The 19,227-nt window shown below is 39.2% G+C and overlaps 1 protein-coding gene across 1 annotated transcript in view; it reads left to right on the forward strand.

The window, feature by feature from the left end:
- Positions 1-19,227, forward strand: part of LOC306851337 (beta-1,3-glucosyltransferase-like) — a 116,069-nt gene that overhangs the window by 71,038 nt on the left and 25,804 nt on the right. The window contains exons 5-6 of the mRNA XM_079387498.1: positions 8,738-8,814; positions 9,004-9,115. Coding sequence (XP_079243624.1) covers positions 8,738-8,814; positions 9,004-9,115 — 189 coding nt within the window. The remainder of the gene's footprint in view (positions 1-8,737; positions 8,815-9,003; positions 9,116-19,227) is intronic.

Consider the following 19,227-nt stretch of genomic DNA (forward strand, 5'->3'; position numbering starts at 1 on the left):
CCAGCCTTTAATGCAGCCAATTCCAATTGTTGCTTGTTTTGGGGAGTTTCTGCCTTTACTCTCCTCTTCAGCTGGTGAAATTCATGTTCAATCAGATTTAAATCTGGAGATTGACTTGGGCAATCTAATACTTTCCATTTCTTTGCCCTTATAAATTCCTTGACTGAAATGGCAGGGTGTTTTGGGTCATTGTCCTGATGCATTATAAAGCGCTTCCCAATGAATCTGGTGGCATTTTCATGAATATTGGTAGGCAAGATGGTTTTGTACCCTTCCAAATTCATTCTGCTACTGTCATCATACATTAAGTCATCAGTAAAGTTGAGAGGGCCTGTTCCAGAGGCAGCCATGCATGCCCATGCCATGACACCACCTCCACCATGCTTTACAGATGAGGCTGTATGCTTGGGATCATTTGCAGTTCCCTTTTTATCTCCAAATTTTTGCTTTCCCATCACTTAAAGGTTCATCTTTGTCTCATCGGTCCATAAACCATTCTATTTTTGGTGCTGGTCAGAGGTTTGCATCTTGCTGTGTAGCGTCTGTAATTCTGTGTCAAAGTCTCCTGATGACAGTAGATTGTCAGAGCATCACCCCAGCTTTCTGGAAGTTGTTGGTGATTTTACAGACACGTCTTTTAGGATTCATTTTCACAGCTTTTATGATTTGTCTGTCATCAACTACTGTTGTTTTCTCAGCCGATCTGGTAGTTGTTGGTTGCTGGTGTCGCTGGTGGTTTCCAAACTCTTGATTTCTCCATGCCCTTTATTTTTTCTATAGCTCTAATTGACTTCCTCTTTTCTTTTAGCATTAAAAATTGCTTGCTTTTCTCTCAAAGTCAGCTCCCTCATCTTCATCCTGGTTCGTGTGTGTCATCATCGAATGCAAGATTCAGAATACAGAAGTAATGGATGCAACTGATACGACACATTCCCTGCTTTTAATATCTGAAGAATTAATGCAGCAGGACACAGCTGATCACTTAGAAAGACCTGTGAGGCAACTGTTCCAATACTTATGCTCACATCAGATAGAGGGATGAAACTCTAAAAGTGCTGAACTTCTTAGCTGGTAAAACATCTATGTGTTCAATGACCCAATAATAAAATGTGACATTCTGTAGTTTTGTCTCATATTCATCTTTTGATCATATTTGTAAATGTCTTGACTCCACAGCCAACAGAGCAACTGTGTCTTTACTGTTCCAATACTTTTGGAGGGCACTGTATATAGCATTTTAAAGCATAACATTTTATATTATTATAGATTTTTATATAATGCAATTATATATTACATATCATGTCATATGTTTGGTATATGTTATTTGGTATATGTTATATTTTGATTCATTCTATTATAAATAATGTTGTTTGCAGTCTTACATTTGCATGGATAAGCATTCTGACAACAAATCTGGCAGTACTTTAATAGCACACTTTTTTTTTTATATATTTTAGAAAAAGCAAGGGCAGATCATGAAGTGACATTTTGAGTAAGTGAAGTAGTAGGATTGACATTTCAAATGTTAAAAGCTTTATTTCAATGAGAGAAACTGTTCAGTTCATCCTTAATATTCCACCCTTGATAGTGTGTTCCATTTATTTCCCAGCATGGAGACCATCCTCTGAGAGTGAAAATGTAATGCAATCTGTTTTTTTCCACCCCCAACAACCTCACCTGGTAGTTTACCACTTTCGTAGACAAACTCTTTCTGACTGCTTGTTCTGAAAATCTGGAGTGCCAAACCGTAATAACCTCGGAGCTCTGCACCAGTTCACTGAGCTGTCACCCTCCGATCCAATCAAAACCAGATTAAGAAACCATTCTTATCCTGCACTATATCCTTTCTACCGCCTTTTCTTTCATTCTCAGACACTTCTTGTTCCCAGAACGCCTTAGCCTAAATTTTCAAAGGATGTACAGTGCATTTCTACAGTTTCCTCATCAATTATGACTGAGTTGTATTGCAATAACAAGCTGTTTTGATTTCTTTCATCTTTCTTATCCTGTTCAGATTAGATGCTTTTTAGCAACACTTTGTGAGCCCAAATTAATTGGAAAAATGCAGTGTAGTTTACTTATTTTAATGCCCTTGAAGTGTTTGATATCACAAAGTATGTTGCACTTCACTACATATGGTGCTGTCGACCAGGACCTTCATTTCAGAATTCCTGCTGATGTGAAAATCACTCGCCCTAAAGCGAACAGCAAATCCGTGGATTCTTTTAGATGTCAGATGTGTTCTAAAATGCAATGTCCATGCAAATCTTCTGTTTTAGAGTCAGTGATGGTTTGGTTATTCAAAACAAATCACTGAAACGGACTGCCTCTGTCTGTAGTTGAGGACACAAAACAGTAATTAGTATGTAACCGAATTCCACTTCAGCTTTGAAGATCAGATAATTAAATAATGTACTAGGCCATGCAGAGGAAGCATTTGAGTCAGTATTCAGAGTTTTATTTAATTTAATATAAATGTTATTTTCTAATAAGAAATATTATAATATATTTATGTAATAAAATTGATATTAGAGTAACATTTTATACTTTTATTATTTTAACTATACATTCAATTATTTTTTTATCTTACCTCTACCAGTTCTCCTTTAGTGTACTATTTATTTGATTAAATAATTAATTTCATTTATACCTATTTAAAATTAAATCTGACCATATAATTAAAAAATGTGTATTACAATTAAATATATAAAATATATATTTAATATATTATATTTAATAGTAAACATTATATTTGTATAATTATATTTATATTACATTTATGTTATATGTACAGTGATTAGTATATATAATAATTTAGTTTTATGTCAAATGAATCATTCTGATTTTGATATTAAGTTTTCACCATACAGGGAAAGTCATTGGGGTACAATGCATTTTTTAAAAAGTGTCTTATTTTGTTTCTCATAGAAGGAAGATAACAGGATTTTCTTTCTTTCTTTCTTTCTTTCTTTCTTTCTTTCTTTCTTTCTTTCTTTCTTTCTTTCTTTTTTTTTTTTTTTGGTAAATTTGCCTTTTAAATAATACACTAAACGAGAACTTCTATAGATGAAATTAGATAGAATTAGATATAGAACTTCTTTGTTTCTCTGGATAAAATTTAGGAACCCAAATGAAGTCTTTTTTTCAGTCCTTTGTAAGAAAATGGACTCGACTTTCATGCTTCTTTATGCATTACCACAAGATGTCAGCACTAGTCTGAGATATGAGACTGCAGACTTGTAGAGCTGATGCATAATTCTAGTTTCAGTAGAGTAATTTGTATCTCTTTAGTTGGACTCATGAGGCCTAACATTTATTGGTTATAGAGAAATGCTCATGCGTCATGCTCTACATGGATGTTCACATCAATTCTCTCGCTCTCTGTCGGTCTCTGAACCTTGACAGTTCCAGTATTGTCAGTGTGAATTAGACTTGAGATTTATCACTCCTGCCCTGAGTGGCTGTACAGTGCTCCTGAACATTGCTCGCTCGCTCCTATTCACTCCCCTGTGTGCAGCCAGCAGTGACTGTTATGTTGTAAAAGCTGTGGGATGTTTGCTCCACCACTGAAGGGCCGAAACAGCAGAACAGTGGGAGCGCATGCGGTACTGAACAAATTCAATAAGACCAACAGTCTGTAAACAATGAGGTGTTCATCTCTAAAGCCCTCAGAGGCACACAAGTTTGTAAACTTAGCATGGCAGCAGCTGGTATGACCTAGACTGTTTCCTTCTGTTAATGTCAGTGTTGAGTGGGAAACAAATGTCTTGAGGACTTGTCTTCTTCATGATGTTTGTCATCTTTTTTTACTATTCTTCTTTGCGTTTGTCTTATTTGTCATCTTTTTTTGTCCTTGTTGTCAAACTTTTAAACTTTGCTTCGCAGATTCAACCTTAGTTTTGCCTTGAGCTGTTTTTAATTTTGTATATAAGATTAAAGTTGTAAGGTCCACACATTTGGCCCAAGGAAGGTATCCAAATAGTGGATGAAGGGTTCCTGCGTGTTCGGTCTTTTCAATGTGCAAAGTTCTTCAATTTAAATTAAACTCTAATCTGACTCCATTTTATTATTTAATCTGACTCCATTTTATTATGACCTCGTATTTAGCTTGAAATACAAATTGATTGCTTGTCTATTTCTAATTAGTATTCTTCTGATATTTGATTATTCTAGTTAACTCTTGACTTTATATTCACTCGTTCATTAAAACAAAGGTCAAACAGTAAAACAGAATAAGGTCAAATGTAACAATTTATTATCAGTCAGGTAAATACTGTATGTGCTGTCAATTACATTAGCCAATTCAAAGAGATCAAATCATATCAATACAAAACATTGAATTCTCAAAGATAAATCTATGAGTAAAGAATGCATACCTGACTTTATAGAAACACATAGTGTTAAGTATTGAGACACACCACACTACGGGCTTCTGGCTACAGAATCGCCCCGACCCTTTTGCAACATTTTCCTTAAGTACCTCAGACCAAGACCAACACCCCCTGAGATGGAGACAGGAACTAACAATTGGAATTTGCTTTAATCAAGTCGAGTTAGCACCTTTTGGGACAGAAGGTAATTTGCATGAAAACCACTGGGAACTGACCCACCCTCTACAGTGTGCAATACATCTCTAAATTCTTAGGATCTGTATTACCTTTTAGTTTACTTCTTATAAGAATGAGACCATTGTACCAGTCGCCCTGAGACAATTCAAATGATACCAAACATGACTGTAAATATCACTTGCATTAATGTAAAACATTACATTCTACTGTTGACCATTCTGAGTGAGTTGAGTGAAGGATGGGTGAAGGGAAGGAAGGGGATGAAAAGGAACTGATGCATATGTGAGAGAGGCATTTTCCTGCATTTTCTCTCAGTGGGATGTGGAGACAGATGTCTGTATGTTAATGCACTGTGTGTGTGTTGTCCATCTCAGGAGTTCAAAGTGTCTGAGGTTCTGTAATTCTAAAACAGTTTTCCTCCCTTTGACCACGTGGGTCAATTCCAGATGATTCCCAAAGAGGTCACTTGTGATGTAGTATTTGCAGCTGTGGATGCCTTTAGAAAGGCCTTTGTGTACACCAGTCTCAGCAGGTGCATGTAGCTTGAATTCAGCAGGTAGATGAACGGGTTCAGGGTTTCACCTGTCTGGTTGAGAACAACCTGTGTGCATAGTTCATTGAATCGATCCAGTCCTTTTATTACTTGAGTCGTTCCATCATGGAGATACCTCTGTCTCTAGTGACACCTTCCCTAGGACTTTCTTGCCTCTTTTGTTGAATCTTGTCACCTCCAATTGTGCAGATTTCTGGGCAGACTCCAACAGGTGAAGGGTTCTCGCTGGTTACACACTGCTTTGTGTGAGACACTTAAACAGCATCTTAATGGCTCAACGATTGAACAATGATGAACTCGATGTCATTGCAAATGGAAAGAAAGCTGTGAGATTTGGCACAAGAACATATAACAAAGCAAAAAACATTATGTCAACAAGTGCGAATGGTACATTGGGTCTCTGGTGTCTTTTGAGGTCTCATATCATAAGGTGGTCCCATTTTAAAACAGACAATTCCTCACTACCACTCTGATGGATTTTTAATGGTCTTTAATTCTGACTTTTTTCCTCAGAACTGTGTGATATAAACTTTTGTCTCGCAATTGCGAGTTTATATCTCGCAATTCTGAGAAATCTCGCAGTTCTGACTTTTTCTCAGAATTGGGACTTTATATCTCAGAATTATTACTTTTTAACTCGCAATTGCGAGTTTATATCACGCAATTCTGAGAAAAATAGTCAGAATTGTAAGATTGAAAAGTCACAATAACCTTTTTTATTTTTTATTCAGTGGCTGAAACAGGCTTCCATAACTAATTCTAGTCGCATCGCATCCAAAATATAAGTTTTTGTTTACATGATATATGTGTGTGTACTATGCATATTTATTATGTATATATAATATAAATACACACACATGCATGTATATATTTAAGACAAATATGTTATGTTTATGTAATTAATGTTTATATATGATATAATTTATATGAATATAAATATATACATGTAAATATTTTCAAAATATATCCTATATGTGTGTCTATATACACACACATATATTATGTAAACAAAAACTTTTATTTTGGATGTGATTAATCTCGATTAATCATTTGACAGCAACATGTTTTATATATTAAGTATTAATTTTAAAATTTTTATTTACTAAATATATATTGTGTATATATACACTACGATAGATAGATAGATAGATAGATAGATAGATAGATAGATAGATAGATAGATAGATAGATAGATAGATAGATAGATAGATAGATAGATAGATTCATACAAGAAGTAGAATGAGTTCTTTAATTGCAAATGACTTGGAAAAGTCAACTGGGTAATTCGTTACAGATGATGAGGAGGCTGTAATTAGTTTCATCCATTAGCTCGAATTTGCCCTAATTAATCATTGTGATGCACAGACATGGTTTAAACCAAGCACCCTTTAGCAGGGCAGTGCAATATATTATGTTTGTCCCGGTCACTATGGTAATCAGGCCAATGGCCAGAGAACATCAGCTAAGTCAACCTGACCTCACAACTGAGATGCATCCTTGTAATGATTTGTATTAGTTTGACCTGACATGCGGCCTTAAATGAAATACTGTTTAGATGCTGCCTGCTGGCTTTGTCTATTTTATGACATTATAAAATTAGCCTAATGGTTACATTGACCATTCTCTGCTGTAAATGAGTTGTTACTGGTCCAAAACTTGCACCCTATTTAACAAATTAAGTGTTTTTTTAAGCTATCAGTCCAGTTGTTTGGCCAAGCATAGATTACCAATGATTCATTTATAGTTCATATCCACTCATGGCATGATATTTAAAACTTTTTTATCCACATTAGATTAAAAGACATTTTCCACAAAGAAAATGTTAACCTGAGAATAGCACAAAGGTTAATTACTGAACAAGAAAACTTTGTGGATGGTAAAAGCCATTTCTTTACCAACAAAAACTCTGACAAACTAGAGTCTATAACTTTCTATATGCTTTCTATATGTCTCTTTTTGCACTTTCTCTTCCCATGTCATGGGACAGACAGATCAGACACATCTAAGATTAGAGTGTTAATTTCTTGCTGTTTTGGTCTCTGGTTGCCACATGATTGAACCAAGCCAATCATTTAAGCTATCACAAGGTAGCAAGGTCACACCGACCCCTATCTTCGTCTTCATTTTGAGTCACAGTGTAATCACAGTCCCTTTTTGCTCTGTTCATGCTGATGAGCTGTTTGAAGACACACAGTGAGTGTCACAAAGTCCTCAGATCTATATTAAGCCATTCATGTGTCTCTTTGGAGATAAGAATAAAGTTTTGGGAGTACATTTGGGAATGTATTAAGGGGGAAGTTCTGAACCCTGAACACTCTCTCTCATCTGATTCATTGTCACTCCTATTAAAATCACAAATGTAAATTGCTGTAGGCTGAAAATGTTCGTGCTGAAGGGACTTTTAAAAAAAAAAAATTCACATTAACACACTTTTTTTTTAGCTCAAGGTTATGATTGTCTGAAGATATAATTGTCCAATTCCAGCATTTGCTACAATTGATTCCTGTCATTAGGGGTCAGCAAGTTTGACTGCAAAATGTATTTTAAAAAGATTTAAGCCTCTTTCTATGTGCAATAATATTTTAGTATTTATTTATTTATTTATTGCATAGCTGACATTTGAGCGAGCAGTTTTAAGTAGTGCATGGCATTTATTTATGTATGTTTGTATTTATTTATTTATTTAATTATTGGTATATTGACAGTAGAGTAAGAAATGTTGGGTAAGTTTTAAATTGTCAAAAATATATACCTTTGTTCAGCAAGCATGCATTATATTGATCAAAAGTGACAGTAAAAGCGTTTATAATGTTACTAAAGATTTCTATTTCAAATAAATGCTGTTCTTTTGAATTTTCTCATTCATCAAAGTATTCTGTTTCAAGACTGAGAATAAGAAGAAATGTTTCTTGAAAACCAAATATTGATAATGAATAATTATATTAATAATTAGCATATTGAAATGATTTCATGTGACACCGAAGACAGGAGTAATGGCTGCTCAATATTCAGCTTTGCCATCACAAGAATAAATTACATTTCAAATATATTAAAATAGAAACGCCATTTTTTATAGATTTTCACTTTGTATTTTTGATCAAGTAAATGCATTCTCGATGAACGTTATAGACTTCTTAAATAAATAAATACAATTAATTCATTAATCTTACCAACCCCAAACTTTTAAACAGTAGTGTGTAACAGTAACAGCATTGGAATCCTTTTCAGAATCATCTTTTTTCTAGCTGGTGAATGAAAACAGAACCCACCCATATTTAAAGACTTTGAACAGTTAAAGTGGCAGATGAGATATAAGAGCGCTTATATATATTATATTATATATATAGACACTTTTATAGTTATCAGTACAGTAATCCTTATTGCTGTGAATGCACCTTTACATAACAAAACAAAACAAAACAAAAAGGTCTGTGTCCTAAAGGTCTGTGTCCTTCTCTTCTGCTCTTTCTCTGAAGTCCGTCCAGTGCACTGGTTGTTACCCTGCAAGTAAACTACTGTCTCAAATCAGACAAACTGGCTTGCTAGCTGTTTTCACAGTATCTTCCCATTTTTCTTTGTCTGACAGTAGCTGTAATGGAATGTTTGTCTCTTTCAGAGTCCCCCTGTCATCTTGCTGCTGCACACACTGTCAGACAATGAGGGAGACTGGAGCATTCTCCCACTACTGCCTTAGTAAGCTTATGACTTATTCATATGACTCTTGTTCTCACCTGGTGTAACAATGTAACTTTTATTTGAAAGAAATCACCACTAATGCACAGACTAATTATGAATGATTATATTATTTTGTTATGTTTGTATTCACTAGTATAACATTTCTTTAAAATTGTTAATAATGCAGAATGTTTTTTTCTCTTTTAGCTTGTCATCACAGTTTGGAAAGAACTCATCTTGGATCATGTTTCTAGAAGAAGACACCAGAGTGAAACTCCAAAAACTTCACAAAGTCCTCAAAAAAATTGACCACAGAAAAGTAAGAACTTTTCATACTGTCCCGAATGTAATCAAAATTCATATTTAGCATATTTAATTGATGTTCCACAGCGTAAGCTAAGACGCTTTGGGAAACGCCCCTGGGCGTGCCGATTGTCTGAAACCCTTATAGAATCACGCCAATTCATTGGCTGTTGGGGTGGATGCCGTCTTCGACGTTCTTACGTCGCCTCCTTATACTGGTGAATGTGCCATCTGCTCCTCAGATTTCTCTGCCTTCACGAAGCGGCCATATTAGCCCTTCTGTTGCGATTTTTCTGGCCCAATTTTGATCGTTTTCTCTTGGGATTTCTTTGTTTGCACTTCGGTGACTGCAGTAGTAGTCTGCAGTAGCTTTCGCGCACCACTGAAAAGCTCTCTATTGATTGGCCCGACGAGCCCCGCGAATCTCAGTCGTCTAAACTCGACGAGCGGTACCTTAGTGGCCCAAATTCAAGGCCTGAACGGAGGAAGCTACCGTTTTTCAGCGATCTGCATCACGAGATCTCCAGATCCTGGAAACAGCCTTTCTCCTCCCGCCTTACTAACGCGGCAGCCGCTGACTTCACCAACCTAGTGGGTTCTGTGGAGCAGGGTGTAAGAAAAAGTGAAGAGGACTTTGAAGATCTTGATGAAGAAGTTTATTGCAGCATAGCAGTGACAAAGTACATGTAGTACCTTGGGTTCAACGGAGTCGGAATGAACCCAGAACATCATAAGTTCTAACCTTTTATACATTCCCAGTTTACTACCCTACATGTAAATGAAGTTGCTCCTTTTGTAACAGCTGTAGTATGTATGTTAATTAAGTTCTGACACCCCTTTGTCTGAGGTGGTTCTCAGTGTCCCACACCTGCTCCTATTTTACAATTGGTCACCTTTTGCTCAGGATGTGATCATCCCAAATGGTCTACAAACAACTGTTGACTTTCTTATTCTCTATAATAATTAAGCCATTTTGGGAAATGAGCATGATCAAATATATTGTGGAGTGGAAGTTGGGTTGAGGCAGACTATAGATTCTCACAAGGGCTATACCGCCATTCCGGTGATCGAGGACACGCTAGCCTCTCACCTCTCGCCATCTTTGGCGCCTTCATGGCAGTCAAAGAGCTCCGTAAAGCCACGGACTTGGCCCTGAGAGCCACTAAACACACTGCCTGTGCTGCTGGACGCTCTATGGCAGGCCCGGTAGCTCGGAGCGTACTCTTCCAAATGGAAGTTCTTTGAATCTTGGTGTTTAGCCCACGCAGTGGACCCAGTTAACTGCCCTATTGGTTCAGTGCTGGAGTTCCTGCAAGAGAAACTTGCGGCAGGGTCAGCTGCTACCACCTTAAGGGTTTATGTTGCGGCCATCGCGGCTCGGAGAGAGCTGGATGAGGTTCCCCAGGGGAGACATCGGATGGTCTCTGCGTTTATGCGTGGTGTCTGGCGTCTGAGACCAGTACGCCCCAATGGAGTTCCTTCTTGGGACTTATCTCTCGTCCTTGCGGATCTAATGGTAGCCCCATTTGAGCCCTTGGAGTCAGCTCCAGAACGGATTCTGACTCTCAAGGTTACTCTTTTGTTGGCGCTAACGTCTTTAAAAAGAGTTGGGGACTTGCAAGCTCTCTCTGTCAGCGAGATGTGTATGGACTTCGCCCCAGGTCTGGTCAAGGTGACCTTACGGCCTTGGCCTGGCTATGTTCCCAAGGTTTTATCCGCATCGTTTCGCTCTCAGGTGGTCACACTTCACTCTTTCCGTCCTCCTCCCTTTGCTTCAGACGAGGATGAAAGGCTTCACATGCTCTGTCCTGTCTGAGCTTTGAAGATCTATGTGGACCGCTCCAGCCATTGGAGGAAATCTCCCCAGTTGTTGGTATGTTTTGGTGCTGGCCGCCGTGGGCTTGCCACATTGAAGCACAGAATTTCTCACTGGGTGAGGGACGCTATTTCACTGGCTTATGAGGTCATTCTTCGCATTCGTCACGGTCTTTCTTCACCTCTCAGCGTTCGGGGGCATTCTACTAGGAGCGCTCTTTTTAGAGGGGTCTAAAATTCTACTCCTCTCAAGCTCTTTTTAGAGGGGTCCCCCTAGAGGATATTTGTGTAGCAGCAGGATGGTCCTCTCCGCATACTTTTATCAGGTTCTATAACTTGGATCTTGACACGGCTCCGGGTTCCCAGATTTTATCTGCTTGAACCAGCCGTGTATGCTGTCTGGTTCGTAAACGGGCCAGATAGGGCAGCGTTTTTAGCTTGGCGTGTTTGGTATATCATTCCCAAAGCATCTAAGCTTATGCAGTGTCGAGTGAACCTATGAAAGAGAACGTCTCGGGTTACTCGCGTAACCCTTGTTCTCTGAATAGGAAACGAGACGCTGCGTTTGCTGCCAAGCTAAAAACGCTGCCGACAGGGACCTTATCGGCAGAGAAATCTGAGGAGCAGATGGCAGTATAAGGAGGTGACGTAAGAACGTTGAAGACGGCATCCGCACCATCAGCCAATGAATTGGCGTGATTCTATAAGGGCTTCAGACAATCGGCACGCCCAGGGGTGTTTTCCAAAGCGTCTTAGCTTACGCAGCGTTGAGTGAACCTATGAAAGAGAACAAGGGTTACGCGAGTAACCCGAGAGGTTTTCTTATCCATGTTCCATCAAACATTTCTGTTCACCATGAATTTTAGCTATAGTGAGGTTATTAAAAAGGGTACCAGACATTTCCAATCTTTATGCACTAACAATGCCTTTAAAAAAACAATGGACCAGTCTGCTACCTGTAGAATTACCTCTGTAGCCTGTCTAATGGATTTTGAATTGTGCTCCACCTAGCTCCATTATAAATTAGATATTAATGCTGTTTAGTCTTTTTCTTAAATGTCAACAGGAATTATTTTGAATGTCAGACCCAAGGGTGTAAAGATTTTATGCTGAAAGGTGTTGATTAGCAGTCTGACATTGATCTTGTCATGGAAAAGTAAAAAAAAAAAAAAAAGTAACTAAATGACTCTCCATAATGCTACTTTATCAATGTTAAAACCCTCTTAACAGCAATTGCAAAATGTGTCAGCCTACGAGTGATATCCAAATAATTTGCAGTTGTTAATCTTAAAATGGTAATTGAGGTCAGTAATAATCTCTATATTTTGATGTCAATATTTTGTATATGAGAGAGTAATGATGGGGGAGCATTTCCTGATCAAATCTTTTTCGCCTGAACATGTGACTAAATGGCCCGTTCACACCAAGGACAATAACTACAAAAATAGTGACAAAGATATAGTTCAAAAAATCGCTCTCAATATTAAAGAATAGCAAACAACAACTATAACGAAAAAGGCACAGAGAAACAATATCTTTGGAATCATTTTCAGAACAATTTTTTTCCCAGGTGATGAACGATAAAAACATTGACACCCGATCAGAATCTTGAGAATTTAAATATGTTTAAAAATCATAATAGTTATCGTTCCTGGTGTGCGTGGGGCTTAAGGGATTCTGTTTAAAATGTGTTTCGTTCTCAGATTTTGCTTGGAGTTGTCCTCAAAGAGCAAGCAACAGCATGCACATCGATCTCAAATGGGTGCTCGACTAAAAAACAAGTAGAAACACATTTCATGTTTCTACTTGTAGTTGTCCTCACAAATGGCATTTAACACAGAATAATGAATATATATAGATAAGCATAAATTCTGATCATTTCTTAGACTCGCCTTCACAATTTCAGCTGTCGACATGCTAATGCAATTTGATCATGTAAAGCCATTTACAGCTGCCTGGTTTGTCAAATGAACTCTGCAAGTGACTCGTCACAGATTTCCACTTCATTAAAATCAGTTTACCAGAGCCTTTTCAAAGTAACATAATAATGTGAACTACATTTATAATGAGTCACTTGCACAGTGCATTCAACATGACTGGCAGATGTTTTTTCCACCCCAGAAAAAAAAGGATAGTTGTGACATTTTATTTGAATTTTTTTCTTGTTATTCTGTGGAAAAAGTCAGAACTGTGAGATATAAATGCAATTCTGAGAGAAAAGGAAGAATTATGAGATAAAAATGACCTTTTCTTTTTTTTATTCTGTGACAGAAAAAAACTGAATTGCAAGATGTAAACTTACAGATGAGGAAAGAAATTTTGTGAGTCACAGTTAACTTTGTAGTAATTTTATTGTGTGGTCGAAAACCTTCCATAGTCGCTAAATTGTATTGCTGTATTGACTGTGTTGAGGAAACAACCTCAAGAATTTTGTAATCAGGGGATCACGTGACCCTTCGACGGCGATGCAGGCTTAGTCTTTCGCTCAGCTCACTTTGCCATATTTTGTATCATCCTGTCAGTAAAATTTGAACCACTCTGCATTGGACCTATCATGAGTGCTAAGGCAGACAAAGGGGATCGGAAAAGAGTGATTGAGCAATCACCAATGAAGAAAAAATTCAGAGACTCCGCCATCTCCAGTGAAGACCTCGACGATGCTATTGCTAGCCGCATCGAACTAGCATTTAAAGAGCAGCAAAACACGTTGAATTCGGTTGTGAATCTGGCAGTAAGAGAGGCGATGGACTCTGTGCTGAATCCAGCATTACGCGAACTGCGTGAAGACATACAAGCGACCAACAAGTCTGTTAAAGAGCTAAGAGAGGAGTTTGAGGCCATAGCTACCGCGGCGAAGCAGACACATGACCGCGTAGATTCTGTTCAAGCAGCTGCACGTGAGGATAGGAGGACAGTCACGGGCTTAAGAAATCAGCTGGAGCGACTCAGCGAGAAGGTGACGGATATGGAGGACAGGTGCAGGAGGAACAACGTACGACTGGTGGGGCTGCCAGAGGGGGCTGAGGGATCCGACGCGGCTGGTTTCCTCAGAGTTAATATTTCTAAGTGGATTCCTTCCTTGAATGGCCGTGACATTGAGATCGACCGGGCACATCGCGTGTATGACGGAGGGAGGGGCTCCGACCGGCCGCGCACTCTCATCTTCCGTGTACTGAGATGGCATGACAGATCAGATATCCTGAAGGGTGCTCGAAAGGCTTATCCGGTGAAATGCGCACAGAACAATGTCACACTGCTATTTTTTCCCGACTTTAGTCCAGCTACAGTGATCAGGAGAAAGGCATTTGGTCCGGTTTTGAAGAAGATGACAGCGCTTGGTCTCCAGCCCTTCCTCATCTATCCGGCCGTAATCAAGCTACGGCACAAGGGGGAACAGAAAAGATTCGATTCCCCTCAGAAAGCGGAGGATTTTATTAGATCCCTCTCCCAGCAGAAGACGTATGCCGCGGCTCTGCGCGAGGGAATGGCGGCCGCTGTTTCTCCAGCCCGGCGGGAGGAGTTTGATGGTCGGGATGAACATGGTCCCAGCTGCTCAGGAGCGGATGATGGCAGAATGGACATGGATGCTGGCTAAACCAATTTTTTTGCTTTTTTCTTCTCTCCCCTCTACTACTGAGATATTGTTCCTATATATCCGGTACAACGATCTCGTTGCTGGCAAGACTGACACCCCTTTTTTGTCTTTTGGAGGTAACTAATGGAGAGTTGGTTTAATTTATATATTTTTTGGCAGGACCAGCTTTTTGGGAGACATGTCCTGCGTTGGAGTGGATCGGTCACGAACCATCACTATTTTTTGTTGCTCAGACCTATGTTCTGGGTAGTGTGCGGTCTGAGTTGTTCCTTGTTTAAGGTTGTCGGTTGTTCATGTTTTTATGTGGTTTTTACTTTTTACTACAGACATTTATACTTTTATTTATTTTACCTTATTTCTAAAGGGATTTTTCATCTAGGAGCTTTGGTATCTAAAATACACATCAACGTTTACACGCTATATATTCAATGCATACTCTAAATATTTTATCACTAAATGTGAATGGGTTAAATTCTGCTGTTAAACAAACTCGTGTGTTAGAATATTTACATTGTAAATCTTTTTCCTGTGCCCTAATTCAAGAGACACATTTAAAGCAATCCGACGTGGCACGTTTCCAGAATAAGTATTACAAATTAGCAGCTTTTTCTCAATCTGATTTTGCTCAATCTGATACAACAGCCAATCCATAATAAATAAATAAATTTATCACTGATCTTAACGTAATCGATCTTTGGAGAATTCAGAATACTAAATCTAAGGACTTCACTTTTTTCTCTAATAGACACAAGACTTTCTCTAGGATAGACTACATATTTCTCAGCCCATCTTTAATTTCGTCTGATTCCTACATCTCTATATTACCAATTTTATTATCTGATCATTCTGCTGTGCTATGCAGTGTTCCTCTTTCTGATGTTAAAGCCAAGTCCCCTAGATGGCGCTTTAACATATCATTATTAAGTAATCAGACATTCATTACTTCTTTAAAAGAATATATTAAGGAGTTTCTTGAAATTAATATGCCCTCTGGTGTGGATCCTCAAAAACTGTGGGAGACGACTAAGTGTGCTATACGAGGTGTCTGTATATCTTTCTCTTCTACTCTTGCCAAAGCGAAAACCCGCCAGTTTACACAAAAAGAAAATAAAATCCAATCATTACAAAACCTACAAAAACAACATTTTACTGAGCAACAGGCTACAGAGTTGTCCTCTTTAAAAGAAGAATATGATTTGCTTTCACAATCAAAGGCGGAATTTATTTTACATAGGACCTAGTCATTTATTGGCTCTTAGGTTGAGAGAATGCGAGTCTAAGGCATATATTAGCGCAATAAAATCATCGGATGAGTAGGTCACTACAAACCCTGTGGCAATTAATGAAATATTTAAAGGTTTCTACACAAATCTATATAAAGCCGAAACAGATTTTGATGAATCAATCTGTAAGAAGTATTTAGATAAATTGGAACTGCCTCGGATCTCACAGATGGATAAAGAATCTTTGGAGGTCCCATTAAGTTTGGAGGAACTCCATGTCTCTTTAAAAAGCCTTCAAAAGGGCAAATCGCCGGGCCTAGATGGTCTCCCCCCGGAATTATATTTAGAAATTTGGGATTTGGTAGGGATACTTATGCTTAATTCATTTAATTTTGCTATTGAACATGGGGTATTTCATAGAGATCAAAAAACATCACTGATTTCATTACTTCTTAAAAAAGGGAAAGATCCATTAGATTGTTCCAACTACAGACCAATTTCGCTTATCTCATGTGATCTAAAAATTTATGCAAAAGTTTTTGCTTCTCGTATGGAGAAGGTAATTCATAGTCTGATCAAGGAGGACCAAACTGGTTTCATCAAGGGGCGCAATGCATCTGATAATATGTGTCGACTCCTTCATATTCTTGACTTTGCAGACTCCCACCCAACCCCTTGTGCAGTCTTTTCACTTGATGCAGAAAAAGCCTTTGACAGGCTAGAGTGGAATTATATGTGGGCAGTTTTGCAATGTTTCGGCTTCGGTGAACACTTCATTTCTATGATTAAGACATTATACCACTCACCTGCAGCATCAGTCATAACTGGTAATGTTATTTCCCCCCCATTCCCTTTACAGCGGGGAACGAGGCAGGGCTGTCCGCTTTCCCTCTTATTGTTTTGTCTATCTCTTGAACCCTTAGCACAAGCCATCAGGAAGTCTGAAGTATCGATTAAGATTCATGATCATAATCATAGTATTTCGTTATACGCTGATGATATTATTCTATATTTAGACCACTTTGATGTTTCAGTCCCTAATATAATTAAGGAATTTGATCATTTTAGTAGCTTATCAGGATATAAAATAAATTGGAGCAAATCTGCTTTAATGCCAATTAACAATATTAAAGTTAATTCTTCTATTCCCTCATTCATCCCTATTAAGGACTCTTTCACCTATCTGGGCGTTACCATATATAAAAACATTCATGAGATTGCCAGGGACAATTTTAATAATATTTTAGTTAAGGTCAAGAATGACATTCAAAGATGGAAGAATCTCCACTGTTAAGATGAAATTGCTACCTCGATTTAATTTTTTTTTCTCTATGCTACCGCTTTCTCCCCCTCCAGGTTACTTTAAGGAGATCAACTCCATAATTACGAAATTTATCTGGAATGATAAATGCCCCAGAATTAAACTTACCACATTACAACATCCTAATAGCGCTGGAGGACTGGCTGTACCAAATTTTGAACTGTATTATTGGTCGTTCCAGCTTAAGGCTCTTCATACTTGGGTTGATCCTCAATCTACAGTTTCTTGGAGAGTGATTGAAGCTGACAAGGTTAAACCAAATAGACTCCAGGACATTTTATTTACTGGCACAGGGGAAAAAAGGGGATAAAATCATGGAAACCATGGTTCACTGCCAAACTCAGACAGCTCCGTCAGGCCAAAGAAGATGCTCACAGAAAGGGGGATAAAGTCTTGTACAAACAGGCCAAATACACACTGGAAAAGGAGATCAGAGTGGCAAAGAGGAATTATTCTGACAAGCTCAGGAACAAATTCTCTTCCAGCGATCCGGCTTCAGTGTGGCTAGGATTAAAGGACATCACCAGCTACAAAACACCACCCCCCAGCACTCTGGAGAATCAACACCTGGCAGACGACTTAAACGAGTTCTTTTGTCGTTTTGAATGATCACCCCACACCCGCCCAGAACACCCCTCCACACAACCATTCACACCCCCAGCAAGCCCTCTCTCCCCCACACCTACAATTCAAATCAGCGAAGACGATGTGTGCCAGGTCTTCAGGAAGAACAAAAGACGGAAAGCACCTGGTCCAGATGGTGTGTCACCAGCCTGCCTAAAAATCTGTGCTGAGCAGCTGGCCCCCATCTTCACACAGATCTTCAATAGATCACTGGAGCTGTGTGAAGTCCCCTCATGCTTCAAACGCTCCACCATCATCCCCGTCCCAAAGAAACACAAAATTACTGGACTTAATGACTACAGACCTGTGGCACTAACGTCTGTAGCCATGAAATCATTCGAAAGACTGGTTCTGGCTCATCTGAAGGACATCACTGGACCCTTACTGGACCCCCTGCAGTTTGCCTACAGAGCAAACAGGTCTGTGGATGATGCAGTCAACATGGGACTGCACTTCATCCTGAAGCATCTGGACAGACCAGGGACTTATGTGAGGATCCTGTTTGTGGACTTCAGCTCTGCTTTTAACACCATTATCCCGGAAACCCTTCAAAATAAACTAACTCAGCTCTCCGTCCCCACCTCCGTCTGCCAGTGGATCAACAGCTTCCTGACAGACAGACAGCAGTTAGTAAAGCTTGGCAAATTCACATCCAGCACTCGAACCATCAGCACTGGAGCTCCTCAGGGCTGCGTACTCTCCCCACTGCTCTTCTCCCTCTACACCAACGACTGCACATCTAAAGACCCCTCTGTCAAGCTCCTGAAGTTCGCAGACGACACCACACTGATCGGCCTCATCCAGGACGGTGACGAGTCTGCTTACAGACAGGAGGTTAAGGAGCTGGCTGTCTGGTGCAGTCTCAACAACCTGGAGCTTAACACGCTCAAAACTGTGGAGATGATCGTGGACTTCAGGAGAAACCCCCCTGCTCTCCCCCCACTCACCATCATGAACAGCACTGTGACTGCAGTGGAGTCATTCAGATTCCTGGGCACCACCATCTCTCAGGACCTGAAGTGGGATATTCACATTGACTCCATTGTCAGGAAGGCCCAGCAGAGGTTGTACTTTCTTCGCCAGCTGAGGAAGTTCAACCTGCCACAGGACTTACTGAAACAGTTCTACTCTGCCATCATTGAATCCATCCTCTGCACCTCAATAACTGTCTGGTTCAGCTCAGCTACCAAATCTGACCTCAGAAGACTACGGAGGGTAGTCCGGACTGCTGAGCGAATCATTGGTACAACCCTCCCCACTCTCCAAGAACTGTACTTATCCAGAGTGAGCAAAAAGGCTGGTAAAATCACTCTGGACCCCTCACATCCAGCACACAACCTCTTTGAACTGTTACCATCTGGTCGACGCTACAGAGCTCTGAGCACCAGAACGACCAGACACAGGAACAGTTTCTTCCCTCAGTCAATACATCTCATGAACACTCAATAAATAAACGTAGAACACACAACTAATACATTATCCATTCACCACACTCACTTATTTTATTTTCTCATTTCTAATTTGCACATACTTGACCTGTACATACATAG

The sequence above is a fragment of the Barbus barbus genome (genome assembly GCF_936440315.1).
Source record: "Barbus barbus genome assembly, chromosome: 31".
Classification (NCBI taxonomy): Eukaryota; Metazoa; Chordata; class Actinopteri; order Cypriniformes; family Cyprinidae; genus Barbus; species Barbus barbus.